At 41.4% G+C, this 18,863-nt stretch overlaps 2 protein-coding genes across 3 annotated transcripts in view; one reads left to right on the forward strand and one right to left on the reverse strand.

The window, feature by feature from the left end:
• The window catches only part of eys (eyes shut homolog), a 986,043-nt gene that overhangs the window by 2,125 nt on the left and 965,055 nt on the right, over positions 1-18,863 (reverse strand). The window contains exon 34 of the mRNA XM_069886108.1: positions 9,884-10,066. Coding sequence (XP_069742209.1) covers positions 9,884-10,066 — 183 coding nt within the window. The remainder of the gene's footprint in view (positions 1-9,883; positions 10,067-18,863) is intronic.
• Positions 4,921-18,863, forward strand: part of LOC138736490 (uncharacterized) — a 30,770-nt gene continuing 16,827 nt past the window's right edge. Inside the window, exon 1 of one of the 2 annotated variants that reach the window (XM_069886115.1) lies at positions 4,921-5,045. The gene's annotated coding sequence lies outside the window, so the exon portion shown is untranslated. Of the gene's footprint in view, positions 5,046-16,989; positions 17,078-18,863 lie in introns of those variants that run through there. The other variant, XM_069886116.1, reaches the window with a different exon arrangement.

The raw sequence follows: 18,863 nt of genomic DNA on the forward strand, positions 1-18,863 counted from the left end.
GCTGAAACAGCAGACGCAGGGGAGTGGAGAGTGGAGACACAGTGCTACTCGGAAGGATTCAACTTCTCGGTCCTAATGGCAGTGACTTCATGCAAACTTTAAATGGCCTGTTAAAGGCGCTGACAGTGTTTGTAAGTACAATCCTGTAACCACGGGGTCTGTAATCAAGATGGAGGCGCTTGTGCTCGGCAGCAGACACAAGGGGTGCAGACTTTGGGGGAGCAGTGGACCAGAAATGGGAAGAACATCCCCTTTTGAGAAGGAGATGGAAACTGAGGATAGCACTAGATAAATTAACAGAATGGTACAAACAAGGGGGCTTACAGCTACCAAACTTTAAGAATTATTATAGAGCAGCACATTTAAGATACCTATCAGATTTTTATCAAACAAGGGAAAAACTAAATTGGACCAGATTAGAGCTAGATAAAATAGGGGAGAAGGTACCTGAACATATACTATATAAGTGGGATGAAAAGCTGGTGCAACATAGGAATTCACCAGAATTGCACCATCTGCTCAACATTTGAAAGAAGATTCACGTAGAAAGGAATAAAACAAATTATCAACTACCAAAACTAATATTGACGCAAAATCAACTAATCCCTTTCACAATAGATAACCTTTCCTTTAGAGAATGGGAGAGAAAAGGGATCAAAAAAATAGAAAATTGTTTTTCGTGAAATAAATTATTATCTTTTGAACAAATGAAGGACAAATATGGTATAACTCACAGTACAATGTTTGCATACCACCAACTGAAAACCTACTTGAAGGACAAATTGGGAAGTAGACTGAGGTTACCAGAAGGAAGCAATTTTGAATATGTGATTACAGACACAATGATAATTAAAAGATTTATAACAAACATGTACATCAAACTGCAAGAGAAAGAGAACGAGGAAACAAGCTGTAAACCCAAACAAAAATGGGAACAAGATCTAAACATAAAGATAAAGAATGAAACATGGGAAAAGCTATGCTCCAGAACTATGAGAAATTCAATAAACACGAGGTTACGCATGATACAATATAATTGGTTACACAGGTTATACACCAAGTCCCAAAAGTTAAATAAATGGGACCCAACAGAATCAGACATATCTTTTCGCTGTAAGAAGGAAACGGGAACAACAGTACATGCCATTTGGACATGTGAGAAAGTGGAAAAGTTTTGGGAAGATCGAAACCAGGTATTAAATAAAATCACAAAAAGCAACATACCAAAAAATCCAGAGATCTTTCTTCTAAGTAATATAAGAAGTAAAGAACTTGGACTCGATTTGGATGGAGCACAAAAAAAGATTTATTATGATAGCCTTAGCTGTAGCAAAAAAATGTATTATGTCAACCTGGAAATTAGAAGATAGCCTGAGAATACAGCAATGGTACATAGAAATGAATAAATGTATTCCATTGGAAAAAATAACATATAATTTAAGAAATAACATCACAGTATTGGAACAAATTTGGGAACCGTACATGGAATACAACAGAGAAGTCCTACCGCGGACCTCCACCGCCTAAAATGACAGGAGAAGACTAAATGAACTGACCCAGTATGTAAAAGTAGAAGACACAAATTTCTTGTTTATTTTCATTGTGTGATGACATTGTTTAATGGTTTAATGTATCATATATGTTGAACGTTGAGTGGGTGGGGAGGGGGGGTGAAGGAGGGGGGAAAGGGGAGAAAATGACACTGTATATTCAAGAAGGAAATGTTTGTGTGTATTTCGGTCAGTATGGTTCATAGTGTGAAAATTTTTTAAAAAATTAAAAAAAAGAGGAGACGAACCGACAGGACAGTGACCATGGTGGTGGACCTGCAAGAGTATTAGTGGCTGAGGGATCCACTCAGGCTGTGGGTGATCTGCGGTTGGGGGATCTGCACAGGCTGCAGGCTGATGAGAACTGGGTACAGGAGTTAGGGTTCAAGAGGGTACTGAGGGCAAGTAGGGCTCCCAAAGGATCTGAGGACTGAAGGCTGCCTGATTGTTTGGATCTGGAGCTCAGTTTGCTGATGAACTGAATCGGAGTCTGGGCAGGTGCAATGGCTACAGGAGCGCTGGATCAAATCCACCAATATTCAGTGACTCTGAAGGGGATTCTTTTTATCTCTTTTTATAAGGGGTGCCGGGTGACACTAATGATGACTCTACCTGCCTTCATGTAATATTACATGTTCTGTACTATTACTTGGGTGGCACGGTTCACGTAGTGGTTACCACAACGCTGTTATTGCGCTAGTAATCGGGACTGGGTTCGAACCCCGCACTGTTTGTAAGGAGTTTGTATGTTCTCCCCGTGTCTGTGTGGGTTTTCCCCAGGGGCTCCGGTTTCCTTTCACCGTTCAAAATGTACCAGGATGTAGGTCAATTGGGTGTACCGTAATATGCGTGTATAATGTGTTTCGAGTATAATGCGACCCCCCCCATTTTTGAGAGGAAAAAGGGAGAAAATTTTTACCCCTATGTATAATACGACCCTCCTCCCCTTGCTCACCTGATTCGCGCTGACGTCTCTCTCTCCCCTCGCCCACCCGATTCGCGCTGCTGTCTCTCCCCCCCTCGCCCGCCTGATTCGCGCTGGCGTCTCTCTTCCCCCTCGCCCGCCCAATTTGCGCTGCTGTAAATATACGTGTATAATATGACCCCCCCTACTTTGAGCTCGAATTTTGGTACAAAATTTTTCGCATTATACATGCATATTTACAGTAATTGGGTGACACGGGCTCGTGAACCGAAATGGCCTGTCTGTCTAAATTTAAAATTTAAATTTAAAGGAATCTTGAATTTTTAAAAAAATTTTTTTTTAAATCTTTTTTTTTAAAGAGTTTTTTCCTTTTCTTTTACTGACTGCCTGAACTCACTGAACAGGTGTTGTGAAACCACTATTGTATTTATTCCTTATATGTAAATTACATGACCTTTCCTGGTTGACCTTTCTCTCATTGGCTGGCTCATAACTCCTCCCTTTTCTCCCCCATAAAGGCTGTCATGCCACAAGCCTGTCCCCAGTTCAAGTCCAGGTCAGTGTGAGTGACCAACACAGATATGCTGTCCATCTCTTGCTCATAAAAGCTTTCAGTTTCAGCAACTTCAGTCTTTGTGCAATTGATTGTGAATCAACAGGAAACAGAGAAGTAAACTATTGGGTTTTTCTGATGCTTCATATTTTCACAAATGAACTTCATCTTTACCACTAAAGTGTGACTCCAGGACTATGAGTCTACAAGAAGCATCTCATCAATTCTTCATCTTCTTTCTCTGACCTCAAGGACAAGGGCATTAATGGTGTGGCTACTTGCCAAAGGGATAGATAATTTAGAGGAAGGGATTTTGTTTTCACTTGTAGAATGACAAAAACCAGTGCACATAGCGTCAAGGTTCAGGAGAGTAGATTTAGGAAGGCGAGGAGGAGGAACTGCTTTTTTCAGAGGGCAATGTAATTTCTGCATAATAGGGGAATCCAGAGTTATTGGGAAAAGGCTGGTAAGTGGAGGTGAGTCCACGGCTGGATCAGCCACGATCTTGTTAAATTGCGGAGCCGGCTCGACTGGTCAGATGGCTTGTTCTTGTTCCAATTTCTTATGTTCTCATGTGTTAAATATATGTTCTTAATTGACATTGGTGAAAGTTTTATCCTATCACAATGTAAATAATAAAAAGTGGAGGCTTGCAATTGTAAAGGGATTTTCAAACTTCAGAATGTCTGAAAGAGCTTTAGACTCAAATGAATCTAAATGGTTCCACAAATATTATGCTGGAATCATGGCAGCTAATCTGTGTACTCCCACAGGCAGAAATAACAATAAATCCAGGCTGCTGGCTGAAGAGTAAATTTCGTCTGACATACTGGGGCAAACTCTCCTGCTCTTCTTGCACGAGGTTTTTTTTTATATACTCCTGGGGTCTCACGTTAACATCTCCCTCTGAGAAGGCTGCATCTGTACTGGAGCATGAACCAAGATGCTGAGCTCAAATCTCAAGAATGAGCCAAACTCTGGATCACTGGGGCCAAGGCTGGGCATCTTGGAACAACCACCATTTCTGAATCTCATGTGCAATGTTCACAAACTCCAGCAGGTGGCATCACAGGCCTTTACAAAGCTTGCACTCCACTCGACACCAATTCTTCAATGTTTCCTCTCATCTTCCTCTTCAAGAGCACTTAGTCTCAGCCACATGGCTCGATATGTTCTGTGCAAACATCATCAGTGTTTAATGTTCAATGATCAATGTGAATTTATTGTTGTACACATACAAAACAAATGCATACTTGCTGCAGCTAAACAAGTATATAAGATAAGCCAAATAAAACAGTAAACATTTAAATTACCACAAATACCAAGACAGAAAAGAAACAAAAACCAAAGCATAGATAAATAACTATTGCTGTTAATGCAAGAAACAAGAGACATTTCAATCGTGCAGATAGATCTTTTGGCAATCCCAAAGATAGTTTGGGTTAGAGGTGGAAGGGGAGGCTTAAGAGCCTGATAAAAAAATGTTCTTGAACCTCATGGTGTTAGACTTTTGCCTGAAGGGAGCAGTGAGATGACCTTGTGACCAGGGTGATGGAAGTCCTTTATGATGTTGGCTGCCATTTTGAGGTAGTGCCTAAAATATGTGTCTGTAATGGATGAGAAGTTGGTGCCTGGACTTGGCTGGGTTTGCCGCTTTCTGCAGCCTTCTGCATTTCTGTGTACTCAGGATCTCTGAAATCAGCGATATGCTGAGCACAGGCATGGAATTGAACTTCCGCCCTCATTTCCCGAATTTACAGCAGTTGATGAGCTTCCAAAGGCATTGTGACATGTCCAGAGGATAAAGTTCCAGCCTCTGTCCACAGAATGCTGAGATTGTTAGGCATAATGGACTGGGTTCTGGTAACAGACAGCTGTGGAGCTGAGGGAAGCACTCAAGGCAACACTCAGCCAACCGGTCTGCTTGAGACGGTCCATGTTCTTGGATTGGCCCCAAACAAGGAAAGCCTCGCTCCTGTTTTGTCAGGTGCCCCAGGAGAAGTCAGGATACTTTCAGGTTCAGTAGAAGACCTCAGTACAACTTTCAATTGGGCCTCTTGCTGCCCCCAGACCCCATCTGTTTCCGATGATAAGCACAGCTTCTATTGTTTTCCATTGCCACCACTGGTCATGATCCTGTTATTCCTCTTTATTTGTCTAGAGTTCATCATTGGCTCTTTGTTTTCACCTTGCTACTCCATCACTTTCCCACAACTCCTGTTTTGTGCCACTCTCCCTCACCTTTCGCTCGTACATTCCAAATATCCATTGCATTTTTTTGTTCTGATGGAAAGTCCTCATCCCAAGCTCCCAACTCTGCTTATTCTCTCCACACAAATGTTGTCTGACCTTTGCTCCATACCAACTGACCTCTCTCCGTAACTCTGCACTTTTGTACTGTGACTTAATTGTTGTGATGGCTGGTGGTCTTCTCGCAAAACAACCTCTATCACTGCATCTCAATACACGCGACAGTAAACTTGAACTTGACTGGTTTCTTGACATTAAATAAAGACTAATTAATATCGAGGCCACTGCTTAACTTATTGCTATGGCAGATGTGTCAGTGAGCAGAACGTGTCCAGCATTCTCTCACACCATATCAGATTCCCAGCAGCTGAAGCATTTTGCTTTGGTCGAGACAATTTTTTGGCATTTGCTAAATATGATTCTTAAGAATATAAGGAATAGGAGCAGGAGTCGGCCATCCAGCCCCTCAAGCCTGCTCCGCCATTCAATGAGATCATGGCTGATCTGATGATAGGCTCATCTCTATCCACCTGCCTTTTCCCTATAGCCCTTAATATGTAAAAAACTGTCCAACCTTTTCTTAAGTATGTTTCACTGAGGTAGCCTCCACTGCTTCAATGGGCAGCGAATTCCAAAGATATACCACCCTCTGGGGAAAGCAGTTCCTCCTCATCTCTGTCTAAATCTACCAACCTGAATTTTGAGGCTATGTCCCCTAGTTCTAGTCTCAATGGAAGCAACTTACCTACCTCTATCTTATCTAAGCCTTTCATAATTTTGTACGTTTCTATAAGATTCCCTCTCATTTTTCTAAATTCCAGTGAGTACAGTCACAGATAACGCAATCTCTCCTCATAGGCTAATTCAAATAGAACAAACAAAATATTGAAGCAAGGGGCAATTCATGATTATTTACATTTATTAAAATGTTCATTGCACAACTCTCAACAGACCTTACGATAATGATGCTTCAGAGGTTTATTGGTAAAACTGCGGAAATCAATGGAAGTGGAAAACTATTCATTAATATTGGTTGATTAGCCATTAAAAGCTTTGGCCTCAGATGTTATTCTTTTGATGGATCAAGAAGAGATACCTTTGGTTAATTGGCTGAAAGGACAATTATGGTGAAGAAATAAAGACCTTCATTAATGGAGCACTTTCTCACCCTAATGATGTCTGAAATAGCCTTACAGCCCAGGAAAGATGTTTGAACAGCAATTAGTGCTGTAAATAAACGGAACAGCCAATTTGAGATAACATAATTAGTGCATCATGAACACCAAAGTGGAAGTAACTTTGTAATCTGCTTTTTATCAATGGATCAACAGATATTTGCAGGTTAGGGTTAAATAATGAAATTCACTCGTTCTCTTCAAAATAATGCTGTCATGCCTTCTCTGGGAAACTTATTCTAAAGACAAAACAGGGCTCCTGTCCAAATGTCCTTAAGTTGCTGGAGTGTGGATTTGAGACCACAGCCTTGTGACACCGAAACAAGCAGTCTGCTCATTGAACAACAGTGCTACAGCAATAGTATGCAAGGTTGACGATGGATAGGGATGTTTAACAGTGGCCTCAATATCGATTAATCTTCATTTAAAGTCAAGGGAACAGTCAAGTTCATTTATTCTCATATGTACGAAGATGCAGTGATGGAGGTTGTCTTGCGAGCAGACCAATAGACATCTCCTACAGATTAGAACAAGACACAGTGCAAAAGCCACATAGCGACGCACCTTGATAGAATGCTTTCCATGGTCCCCCCGAAGAAGTTGTTAAGGGATGCTGCTGCATGCCAAATATCCTCAGGCCTCTAAGGAAGTTGAGGAGCTGGTCCGCTTTCTTGGCCATTGCATCGATATGGTTGGACCAGGACAACTCATTGTAGATGTTTACCCCTGAAGAGCTTAGAGCCTTTTACAATCTCCACCCAAGCATTGTTGTTTCAGACCTGGGAGTGTGGTTTGTCCCTCCTCCAGAAGTCTATAACAGTGAGAGAGAGGTTGTTGTCCTGACACCAAGCCACAAGCCCCTCTACATCTCCAAATTTGATCAAGAACAATTATTAATGTAATTCTATTTGGATAACTGCCCACAACTTCCAGTATATGTGAGGGTTTATTTAGATCAATAGTTTGAGGGCAGGCGACATCCCTCAACCTCAGTTGTCAGCCTCATTTGCAGGGAGGTGCAAAAATCTAAAGAGTCGGTCAAATGCCCCAGTGAGTTGTGGCTGGACTACTTCAGAAAAAATTTTCATCCAAACCTGCTGCAATCAAAAATGAAAAGAAACACATGCTGGAAATCTGATTCAGCGTCTGTGGAAAGAGAAATAGAGTTCTGGTTGAAGGCATCTAGTGAGAACTGACCCCACAGACACTACCTGCCCTGCTGAGTTTTTCCAGCATTTTCTGTTTTTATTCAGCTTGTTGATGACAGGTATGTTTAAGGAATTTGTTGAAGTCAACTTGTCCATTTTACTTTCCTTTACAATGGCATAAGTTGCCAGATTTACTCAATTTAACAATTACAGCGTTGGCATTTAGTTGGTCGGTGAAAATGATAATCTATATTTGGTTAATAATGCAAGTGTGTGGAAATGGGGAGTATGGTAAATACCTTCGGTGAACTTCAGGCACTGGGAGCCACATGGGAATTATGATTTGATGGTGTTAACAGGAACTTGGATTAAGGAGGGCAGGACTGGGCATTGAATATTCCAGAGTGCAAAGTTTCTGGGAAGGGCAGGGAAGGAAATAAAGGAGGAGAGATGCCATGTTGGTACAGAAAATGTAAGCATGCTGGAGAGGAAAAGGCACAGAGGTGTCAAAGGTAGAATCTCACTGGGTAGAGGTAAGAAACCACAGAAGAAACATTACACTCTGGGTGTATCCTATAGATTACTATGGATGAGGAAAAGTAAAACATCACTTGTTTTTCTTGCACTAATTGCAACTGTGAATATTTATTTATCTATCCTTTGAAAATTATTATCTCTTTTTCTGTCTTGGCATTTGTGGTCATTCAAGTTGACATGCTGGGAGTTGGTATATCGTTTTCATCCTGCAGCGCACCAGAAACCCATTCTATGAAAGAGCTGCTCAGTCAGTCCGATTTCTTCTACTCTTTTCCAATTGCCCCACAGGTGCTTCTCTCTCAATTATTAATCAAATTCTCTTCTAATGTTCACTGTCAAGTCTGCTTCCTTAACTATTTGCTGGCAGAAGTATGGAGATTGACATACACCAATGCTTCCACCAGCAGGTCATAATTAACAAATTCAGGGAAAAGAAAACTCTCCCAGAAAGTGGCAATCTGGACCTCGGCAGTAGGATGCACTTGGGGTAAATAGAACTGTTTCTTTTTCCAATCCATGTCCTGCTCCATATGTTTTTAATGAGATGGAGTGGAACTTGGTTGGTGGAATGAACATCAGCATATTGGTGTGAATGATTTGCTTCTTTGCTACAATTCCTCATTATGTGGAATATATAGCACAGAAAAATTTCTCCTGGCATGCCAGACGCTTCCACAGCCTCCGATGCTGACCACTCTCCTTGCTTGTATATAAGAGGCACAATTCCAATGCCATTTACAAGTTTGCCGATGACACCACAGTTCTCGGCAGAATCACAAATGGCCATGTTGAAGCCAACAGGAGGGAGATAGATCAGCTCGTTGAATGGTGTAACAACAACAACCTTGTGCTCAACATTAGCAAAACCAAGGAGATGATTGTGGACTTCAGGAGGAAGTCAGGGGAACACGACCCACTCCTCATCGAGGGCTCTGTAGCAGAGAGGGTCAAGAACTTCAAATTCCTGGGTGTCAACATCTCTGAGGATCTGTCCTGGAGCCTCTACGTTGATGTAATCACAAAGAAGGCTTGTCAGTGGCTATACTTTGTGAGGTGACTGAGGAGATTTGGTATGTCACCAAAGACTCTCGTAAACTTCTACAGGGGTACCGTGGAGAGCATTCTGGCTGGTTGCATGACTGCCTGGTATGGAGGTGTCAACTCTTAGGACAAGAATAAACTCCAGAGGGTCGTTAACTTGGCCTGCAACATCACAGGCACCAGACTTCACTCCATCGAGGATATCTACATGAGGTGGTGTCTTAAAAAAGCAGTCTCTATCCTCAAAGACCCCACCATTCAGGCCGAGCCGTTTTCACTCTGCTACCATTGGGAAGGAGGTACAGGAGCCTAAAGACGAGCAATGAATGGCACAAGGACAGCTTCTTCCCCACTGCCATCAGACTCCTGAATAATCAATGAACCACAGACACTCTTCGTGCACTATTCTTTTATATTTTTTATAGTAATGTTGTAAGATGGTTATAATATGAATGTTTACACTATGACGCTGCCACAAAACACTGAATTTCATGACAATAAATTCTGATTCTGAGAGGCCATTCCTCTACTGTAGCTGGATCACTGTTCTGGAATTCCTTATTTCACATCATGGGAGCATCATCTCCACAGGTATTGCAAAGGTTTCAGCACTGGAGCAGTAAAATTGGGCATTCTCAATACTTCATTCCAGGGAACAAAAGTGAATTTGGTGACAAGTTGGTGATCAGTTCGTTGTTTCTTACCTTGGCCCTTTTGACCAGTGAAGAAGATGAGGTTGTCCTTAGTGGCTAAGTCTGAATCGGCCAGTGTAAATTTTAGTCTGAATTCATAGTAGGAGCTGATATTCTGGATCGTTGAATAAGCTAAGAAGGAAGTAAAACCAAACTCATCTGTGCCACTGAAGAGAGGGTATGTGATGTTCACAGCTGGAAAGCAAAAGGACAAATCTGTTAGTACACATGATGCTTGTGCAAACAGCACAGTCAGCAAGAGTTTTGTTGACTATGAAGCAACCAAGTTCTGTTCAGATTTCTTCAATCTGAACCATCACTCTGCAAGGCTGTGCTTTGGTCAGGTCAATTAGCCACTGTAAATTGCTCCTGATGCAGATGGATGAAAGGAGGATTGAGGGGCAAACATGTGTGGGCATTTGAGAGAGAATAGGTTGTGTGGAAATAAGTGAGGGAATGGTATTGATGGGATTGCTCTGTCAGATAGCAAAGAGTCGATAAGCCAAATGGCCTCTATGTATTTCGTGAGAACTATGGGAAAAATGAGGTGTCACAAAGCACTGCATTTCAGTTAGGTTTTTCTTTGTGATTGCTCTTGGAACATGACGCCACTGACGGCTGTCTTCCCTCATCTGAAATGGAAGGTTTGGAATTTCCCCTCTAAGCTCTTCCATACCACCACTATGTTTTCCTTTGAAAGTTTCCTTGAACAACTTCATCTCTAAGAGTCATCATGCAGTACTTATTCAAGAATGCCATCATGTCAAAATTGATTTGTTTCCCTTCCTGACAATGTCCTTGTCATATCCTCTACTAAATCTATTCAAATATCACCCACAAATTCAAATCTGAAATTCAACCTTAACCCTTGGGGAGGGTGAGCGAGGAGGTTAAACCCATCTTCCTCCAAAACAATCTTCCTTATATATTGTGATTTCCAATACACTCCTGATATCAATTTAGTGGCATTACTGTCCAAATTCAGTGGGTAGCAGCTTCCTGGACTTCATTACAGGGATATATACTCAACATTCCTTGATAGGTTTAAGCCATACCTCAAGAGCTTTCAGCCCATGTCCTGGAGTTATCACTCAAATGTCTTTGTTATGGATTTTGACAACCACCTGCATGTTGAAGTAGGTTTCTCTTCTGGAGTTTAGTCAACCTAATGGGCCCTTTGAAGTAAAACATAAAAGCCTGCAAATGCTGTAATTATAGTAAAAACATAAAAGTGTTCGAGATACTCAGCAGGTCTCACAGCGTCCATAGGAGGCAAAAGATATTGTGGTGCGCTGAGGTCACAGCAAGCAAGCACAAAACTCAAAAGACTGTACAACAGGATGGTGGTCATATCACCACATTCACCCCCTTCTTAAAATTGTCCTGGGAGGGGAATGTAAAATGGTGCCAAGTGATATCTACAAGTTTAGATGGTCCAGCGGCCATCGAAGTCTCTGTGACTGTCGTAGAGTTGGCTCCTGGTCAAAGGTTGGCGAGGGCGTGGTTGCTGCTTGAAGGCTGGCTGGGTCTGGCGTGGTTGTGGCGGGCGCTAGTGTAGGCAGGGGGGTGTTTATTTGCATGTTTGTTCATGGGGGGGTGGCTGGGTAGGTGTGGATCAGCAGGAGTGGGGTTCGCTGGAGGGGTGGAGGGTGAGGTTTGGCTCCTGGATCCTGAGTGGGTCAAGGGTACCCATGGTGGGGAAGTTGGGTTGGGTAGTCGTGATGCTGGGGTGGTGGTGCTCCTGCTGGTGTCAGATCCCTAGTCGAGATGGTGTCCTCACAGCCACTGGGGTATCTGATGTAGGCGTAGTTGTGGTTGGCGTGGAGGAGGAGGTTACAGCAAGCAAGCACATAATTCAAAAGACTGTAGAACAGGCTGGTGGTCATATCACCACAGATATATAATCAATTTTTCAGGCCTGCTGTTCTTCAAGGTATGAACAAAACAAAGGGAGGCAGCAGATTAAAAGGGCTGGGGGAGAGCAAAGGCCAATAGACGCAAGTGTGGGTGAGTACATGTTCGTGGAGTTTGAGAGCAGCAGGGAGTGCAGATGGGGAGCAGTGAGAAGCTCTCACAGAACTCCTTCTGAAGAGAGGAAATAACTTTTTTCAGGGTCTTTGAAGAGCTTTATCTGTGCAGCAGCCAAATGAAGTGAGTGAAACATGAAAGTCTGCAGACACTGTGATTGTGTTAAAAATACAGAAGTGCTGGAGAAACTCAACAGATCTCGCAACGTCCATAGATGGTAAAGATATATAACCAATGTTTTGGACCTGAGGCCTACTTCAAGGTATGAGCAAAAAGCAAGCCTGAATTTTAAATTTTTTAATTTAAAAAATAATTAAATATTTAAAATTTAAATTTAGACAAACAGCATGCTAACAGGCAATTTTGGCCCACAAGTCCATGCCGCCCAATTCACACCCAGTTAATCTACACCCCCAGAATGTTTTGAACAGTGGGAGGAAACAGGAGCCCCTGGGTAAAACCCACAGAGACATGGGAAGAACGTACAAACTCCTTACGGACAGGATTTAAATCCTGGTCTTGATTGCTGGTGCTGTAAAGGCATTGCACGAACTGCTAAACCAACCGTGTGGCCCCAAACAAAAAAAGCTGGGGTGGGAAGGGAAGAAAGAGCAGAGGGAGGAGCACACACCAACAGACAAAAGCTGAGCCAAAAAGGACACATGGCTGTGGAAATGAGTCTGGGTGAGTAAATGGTCATAGTTGCTTGTGATAAAAATCAATGATTTGGATGAGAATGTCTGTGGCATGATTATCTGGAGAGCAGACGACATCAAAATTGGTGGTATACGAGAAGGTTGTCTAAGAACACTGATCATCTGGGAATGTGGGTGGAAGAAAGATGGATGGAATTTAACATAGAACACTACAGTGTAATACAGGCCCTTCAGCCCACAATGTTATGCTGATCCACCTGTATATATTCCTACCAAAAAAAACCCTTCCTACCTCATAACCCTCAATTTATTTTCATCCATGTCCCTGTCCAGGAGTCTCTTAAATGTCCCAGCTTCCACCATTACATCTGGAGATGCATACCACAACTCTCTGTGTAAAAAAACAATGTACCCCTGATGTCTCCCTTAAACTTTCCTCCCTTCATTTTGTACAGATGTCTTCTGGTGTTTGCTACTCCCACTCTGGGTAAAAGGTGCTGGCTGTCTACCTTATCTATGCCTTTCAGATTGTTGTAGACCTCTATTAAGTCATTTCTCATCCTTCTAAACTCCAAAGAGAAAAGCCCGGGCTCTTCTAACCTTGCCTCATAAGACTCATTTTCCCATCCAGGCAACCTCCTGGTAAATCTCCTCTGCACCTTTTCCATAGCTTCCACATCCCTTCTACCATGAGGTGACCAGAACCGAACACAATATTCCCAGTGCGGTCTCACCAGAGATTTGTAGAGTTGCAACATGACCTCTCAACTCTTGAACTGGGGGGGTGCAACATGATGACATGGGGATAGATTGGTAATCCTTACTCTCCTCAAAAAAGTTGAGAAAAAGTGATAAAAAAGACTATAAAAGTTACAGTAAGTATAGGGAAGAACTGTCTAAAGACATAAAGAAAACATTAACAATGCCACCAAAGAAGGATAAAGGCCTTACTGCATACAAGAAATGGAGAAAGGAAAGGAAGAAAGGCCTACCTTCAGAAAGGATCCTGGAGCTGTCTGAAAGGTAATATCCAAAGGAGAGAGGCCAGAAGCCGGGGAGACCTTGGACACTGCTGCACAAGGTCTCCCCCGACAATTGCCACCGACATCGGCTGAAGAAGAGACTCTGTGCATGTGCAACTCCTCGTGCATTTGCAGAGCACAAAAAAATGGAGGAAATTTTTTAAAAATACAAGATTCTCACAGCTCCAGTGATCAAGAAGAGGACCTGGAAAAGCAAAGGAAAGATCAAGAACGACCTACAATCAAGAAAAAAGCAGAGAAAGGAGGGTTCTTTATCTTCTGGAGAAATTAAGCAATTTTTAGATTCTTTTCGACAATCTATGAAGTAAGGAAGAATGGTGACAAGATTGAAAGATTAATGCAACAAGTTGACACAAGATTCAAAATCGTGGATAGGAAAATTAAAAATGAATTTGAGATTTAAAATATTAAAGATCAAATGAAGAAGGTACAAGCAGAAGCTGCTGCTAAGAATGATCAGTTAATGCAAAAAATAGACATTTTGGAAAATTTTAGTAGACGAAATAAATATCAAGATTGTTGGACTTAAAGAAGGGGATGAAGGTCAAGATTTGAAAAAAAATTTTTGCAACGGTGGATACCAGAATCTTCGGGTCAGGCTGAATTTTGAGGAGATTTGGAGACTGAGTGAGCTCACAGGGCACTGAGACCTAAACCTCAGCCTGACCAAAGGTCCTGCCCAATACTTTTCAGATTCCTTTGTTATGAAGTAAGAGAGAAGATATTGGAGTTGGTAGGTAAGGAAGCAAAATAAATCTTTTGATTTATAATGGAAATTAGATTTTCTTTTATCCAGACATGTTTTGATTTGTTAAAAAAGAGAAAAAAAGTTTAATCTAGTTAAAGATGTATTATAGAAAAAAGGCTATGCCTTTGTTTTGAGATATCCTGCTGTACTGAAAGTATTTGTCCTGGGAGGGAGGAATAGATTTTTTACTGAGCCTAATGAAGCAAAGGTATATGCTGATTCATTGCCTGCTAAAGAACAACAGATGATTGCTGATACCTGAATTAATTACAGTTCTGAAAGAATTTTACTGTAACTGAAATTACATTGTGTTTTGAGAGAGTTTAAAGGGGGAAGAAAGTTTAACCTATAATGCAAGTAATCTATTATCTATCTATAGTAAGGGATGGTATGGTATATCGTGAGTTATTGGGAAATATGATGCTGACCACTGTGGAATCATGGGCACAAATGTGATATTTTTTGCATCCCGAATAGATCAGGGGAATTAGAGACATTTTACCACCAGGTGCCTCTGGGGTTTTACTTCACTTTCTTCTTCTTACTTCTTTTCATTATCGTTCCTTTATTTGTTCAAAGCCTGGATTGTTTATGAATGTAGTATGTTATACAGGCCAAAATGTTTGGCCTGGAAGTCAGCCTGAAGAAAACTGAGGTCCTCCATCAGCCAGCTCCCCACCATGACTACCAGCCCCCCCACATCTCCATCAGGCACACAAAACTCAAAACAGTCAACCAGTTTACCTATCTTGGCTGCACCATCTCATCGGATGCAAGGATCGACAACGAGATAGACAACAGACTCGCCAAGGCAAATAGCGCCTTTGGAAGACTACACAAGAGTCTGGAAAAACAACCAACTGAAAAACCTCACAAAGATTAGCGTATACAGAGCCGTTGTCATACCCACACTCCTGTTCGGCTCCGAATCATGGGTCCTCTACCGGCATCACTTACGGCTCCTAGAACGCTTCCACCAACGTTGTCACCGCTCCATCCTCAACATTCATTGGAGCGACTTCATCACCAACATCGAAGTACTCGAGATGGCAGAGGCCGACAGCATCGAATCCACGCTGCTGAAGATCCAACTGCGCTGGGTAGGTCACGTCCCCTCCAGAATGGAGGACCATCGCCTTCCCAAGATTGTGTTATATGGCGAGCTCTCCACTGGCCACCGAGACAGAGGTGCACCAAAGAAGAGGTACAAGGACTGCCTAAGGAAATCTCTTGGTGCCTGCCACATTGACCACCGCCAGTGGGCTGATATCGCCTCAAACCGTGCATCTTGACGCCTCACAGTTCGGCGGGCAGCAACCTCCTTTGAAGAAGACCGCAGAGCCCACCTCACTGACAAAAGACAAAGGAAGAAAAACCCAACACCCAACCCCAACCAACCAATTTTCCCTTGCAACCGCTGCAACCGTGTCTGCCTGTCCTGCATCGGACTTGTCAGCCACAAACGAGCCTGCAGCTGAGGTGGACATTACCCCTCCATTAATCTTTGTCCGTGAAGCCAAGCCAAAGAAAGAAATGTTATACAAGGAGTATTGGGGTGAGCGGGGAGGGGGGTGGGGAACGCTGGATGGACATACTTTTTAATACTTAATACTGATATTTAATGGTAGGGAAATTTACTTTTAGTAGTATTAATATTAACAGAATTCAGAATCTGATAATATGAAAAAGGTTATTAAGTTATATGAAAAAAACTAAAGTGGATGTAGCTTTTTTACAAGAAACTCATTTAACAGAAATAGAACATGTGAAATGAAAGAGGGACTGGGTAGGAAGGGTATTGTCTTCTTCATTTAACTCTAAAACCAGAGGGATAGTGATATTAATAAATAAAATTTACTAATTAAAAATTATTGGACACATTTATTGACAAAGTGATGCTAAATTGTAAAATTTATTCAGAATATTGGACATTGATGAATTAATATGCATCCAATATAGATGATGGAAAATTTATGCAAGATTTTTTAATGCAATTAGCCAATGCAAAGGGGAAAACAATCATGGGAGGAGATTTTAATTTTAATTTTGATTCGAAGTTGGAATTATGGTTAAAAACAAGGTAGTTAAAACTGTGATGAATTTTATGAATGAAATTAAACTTGTTGATAGTTGGAGGAAGATGCTTTCTGGTATTAGGAACTACTCATTTTATTCTTTTAGACTTAAATATTCACGTTTAGATATGTTTTAAATCTCTTCTCAACTACAAGCAGGAGTTCAAAAGATTGAATATCAAGCAAGAATATTATCTGATCATTCACCTTTAGTTATATCAGTTGCATTGGAAGAAGAGCAAAATATAGGTTATAGATGGAGGTTTAATACTGCATTATTAAAAGGCAAGATTTGTGAATTAATAAGACAGCAGATAATTTTTTTAAAACACTAATGAACACTGTAACCAATAAATTTGTGGTTTGGGACTCTATGAAGGCTTATTTAAGAGGGCAAATAATAAGTTATACAGCTAAGACAAAAAAAATGTCTGAAGTTAACTATTTGGAAAAAGAAATAACAAAGTTGGAAAAAGAATTACAGAATCAAGTGAATGATGTTGTGCACTTTTGCAGTTGCGCACTTTTGTTTGGCTCAGAGAGCCACTTTTGCAGTCCACCAGTCGGGGGGGGGGGGGTCGCGACTCCACAGGGCCATCACCAACCTCAGAGAACGGACATTCTTCGCCACCACGGCTTCCCGTTCCTTTGTGCAGGTAAGGCCTTCTTCTTTCTTTTCTGGTGACTTTTCTTCTTTTTTTTCCTGTTGTTTTTACTTTTTCCTTCTTGGGTGCCATCTTCTTTCTCTTCTCTGCAACTTTATCTTCTATTTCTTATATTTTATATTTGTTGAACTTGGTCTTTTTTTTACTTTTTTTCTGGAGAGGGCTGGACTTACCCTACTGGCCACTATTCAATCACGTGACTCCTCCCCCATGGCAGGTTATCTAAAGTAGGGATATGGGTTCAAAGCAGAGGGAGGAGGTTTAATGGGGACCTGAAGGGTGAAACTTTCACACAGAGAGTAAGTAGTTAGAGTCTGGAATGAGCTGTCAGAGGAGATAGTGGAGGTAGGACTGCAGTATCATTTAGGAAGCCCATAGACAGGTACTTAAATGAGCGAGACACCCAAGAAACTGCAGATACTGAAACCTGGAGCAACAAACAAGCAACTTCACAAAATTAATGGGTTGAGCAGCATTAGTGGGAGAAAAAGAATGGTCAGCATTTTGGGTTGAAATACTGAAGTACTTCTCCCACTGATGCTGCTCGACCAGCTGAGTTCCTCCAGCAGATTTTTTATTACATGAGACATAGAGGAATATAGAATTCCAGACATGTGAGAATAGTGGAGATAGGCAAGGTGGCCAGCTTTTAAAAGGTGAGCTGTATGCTATGATGAAGATGCAAATAAACAATCAACTCTCTCAAACAAATAACTGCGCAGCTACAAGACCACAATATAAAAATTAAAGTTGTGTTATGAAATCATATCGGTCAGGAGGTGGCAAAATATCTCACAATGCCAACACTTTGAGAAAGCCGTTGAATTTGACCCAGTCCTCGTGCTCATTGGTTACAGCTCTGCAAATATTCCTCCATCAAGTTCCCTTCTGATTCCCTTTTGAAAATTACTAATGAACATGTTTTTCCTGTCCTTTCAGGGTGACATAGCAGATCAGATTAACTTGCTAGGTTAAAAAAGATTCAGTATTTTTCCTCTGGCACTTCCGCCAATTATGTGGGCTCTGTTAATTACCCTCGCCAATTCTCTCTCGTGGTTTAGGGAGTTAGTAGAAAGTAAAGATGCAAAGTGCTCCTTTGACAATGACCATAACCTACAAAAATTTTTCGCGGCTCTGTAATGATGTTGAGCAGGCATACATTTTTTATTGAAAGACTACAGCACAGCCATCAGTCAGAAAATGAGCTGATGCCCTCAATTTGAGGTTCTTAGCTTCATTAATGCATTTTATTATCTTGATTTTGCTCTTTAAAGACCCTGGACCCATTGGGAATTGTGGTCTGAGGTTTACACACTGCCAATTAAATCTGCAATTCATTGCAAAACAACATTCACCAAGAGGAAATAAATAACTCTGATTTATACAGTTTCTTCCACGATAATGTGGAATCCTAGCACTAATCCATTACGGACAAAGTTCAATCGTTATTGTAAACTTGGGAACATACTACTCGATAAAGCAAGAGTTTATAAAGGGGTGATAATGACCTCATCATCTGTTAGTAGAAAATCAACAAACTACAGAAGCTGGAAATCTAAAATAAAAATAAGAAAATTCTGAAACACTCAGCAGATCAAGAAACATCTGTAAGAAGACAAATAGCACCCCTTGCCATTGACCCTCCATTTGGACAGTGAAAGGAAGCAGATAAGGTGGGAGAGAGATGGAGTGGCAAAGACTAGATTGCAATAGTAATTCTGACTTTTATATAGCACCATAGATTAATGAGTGCAGCTAGAGAGAAAGAAAACAAAGG

This window comes from Narcine bancroftii, chromosome 6 (genome assembly GCF_036971445.1).
Source record: "Narcine bancroftii isolate sNarBan1 chromosome 6, sNarBan1.hap1, whole genome shotgun sequence".
NCBI classification, from domain to species: Eukaryota; Metazoa; Chordata; class Chondrichthyes; order Torpediniformes; family Narcinidae; genus Narcine; species Narcine bancroftii.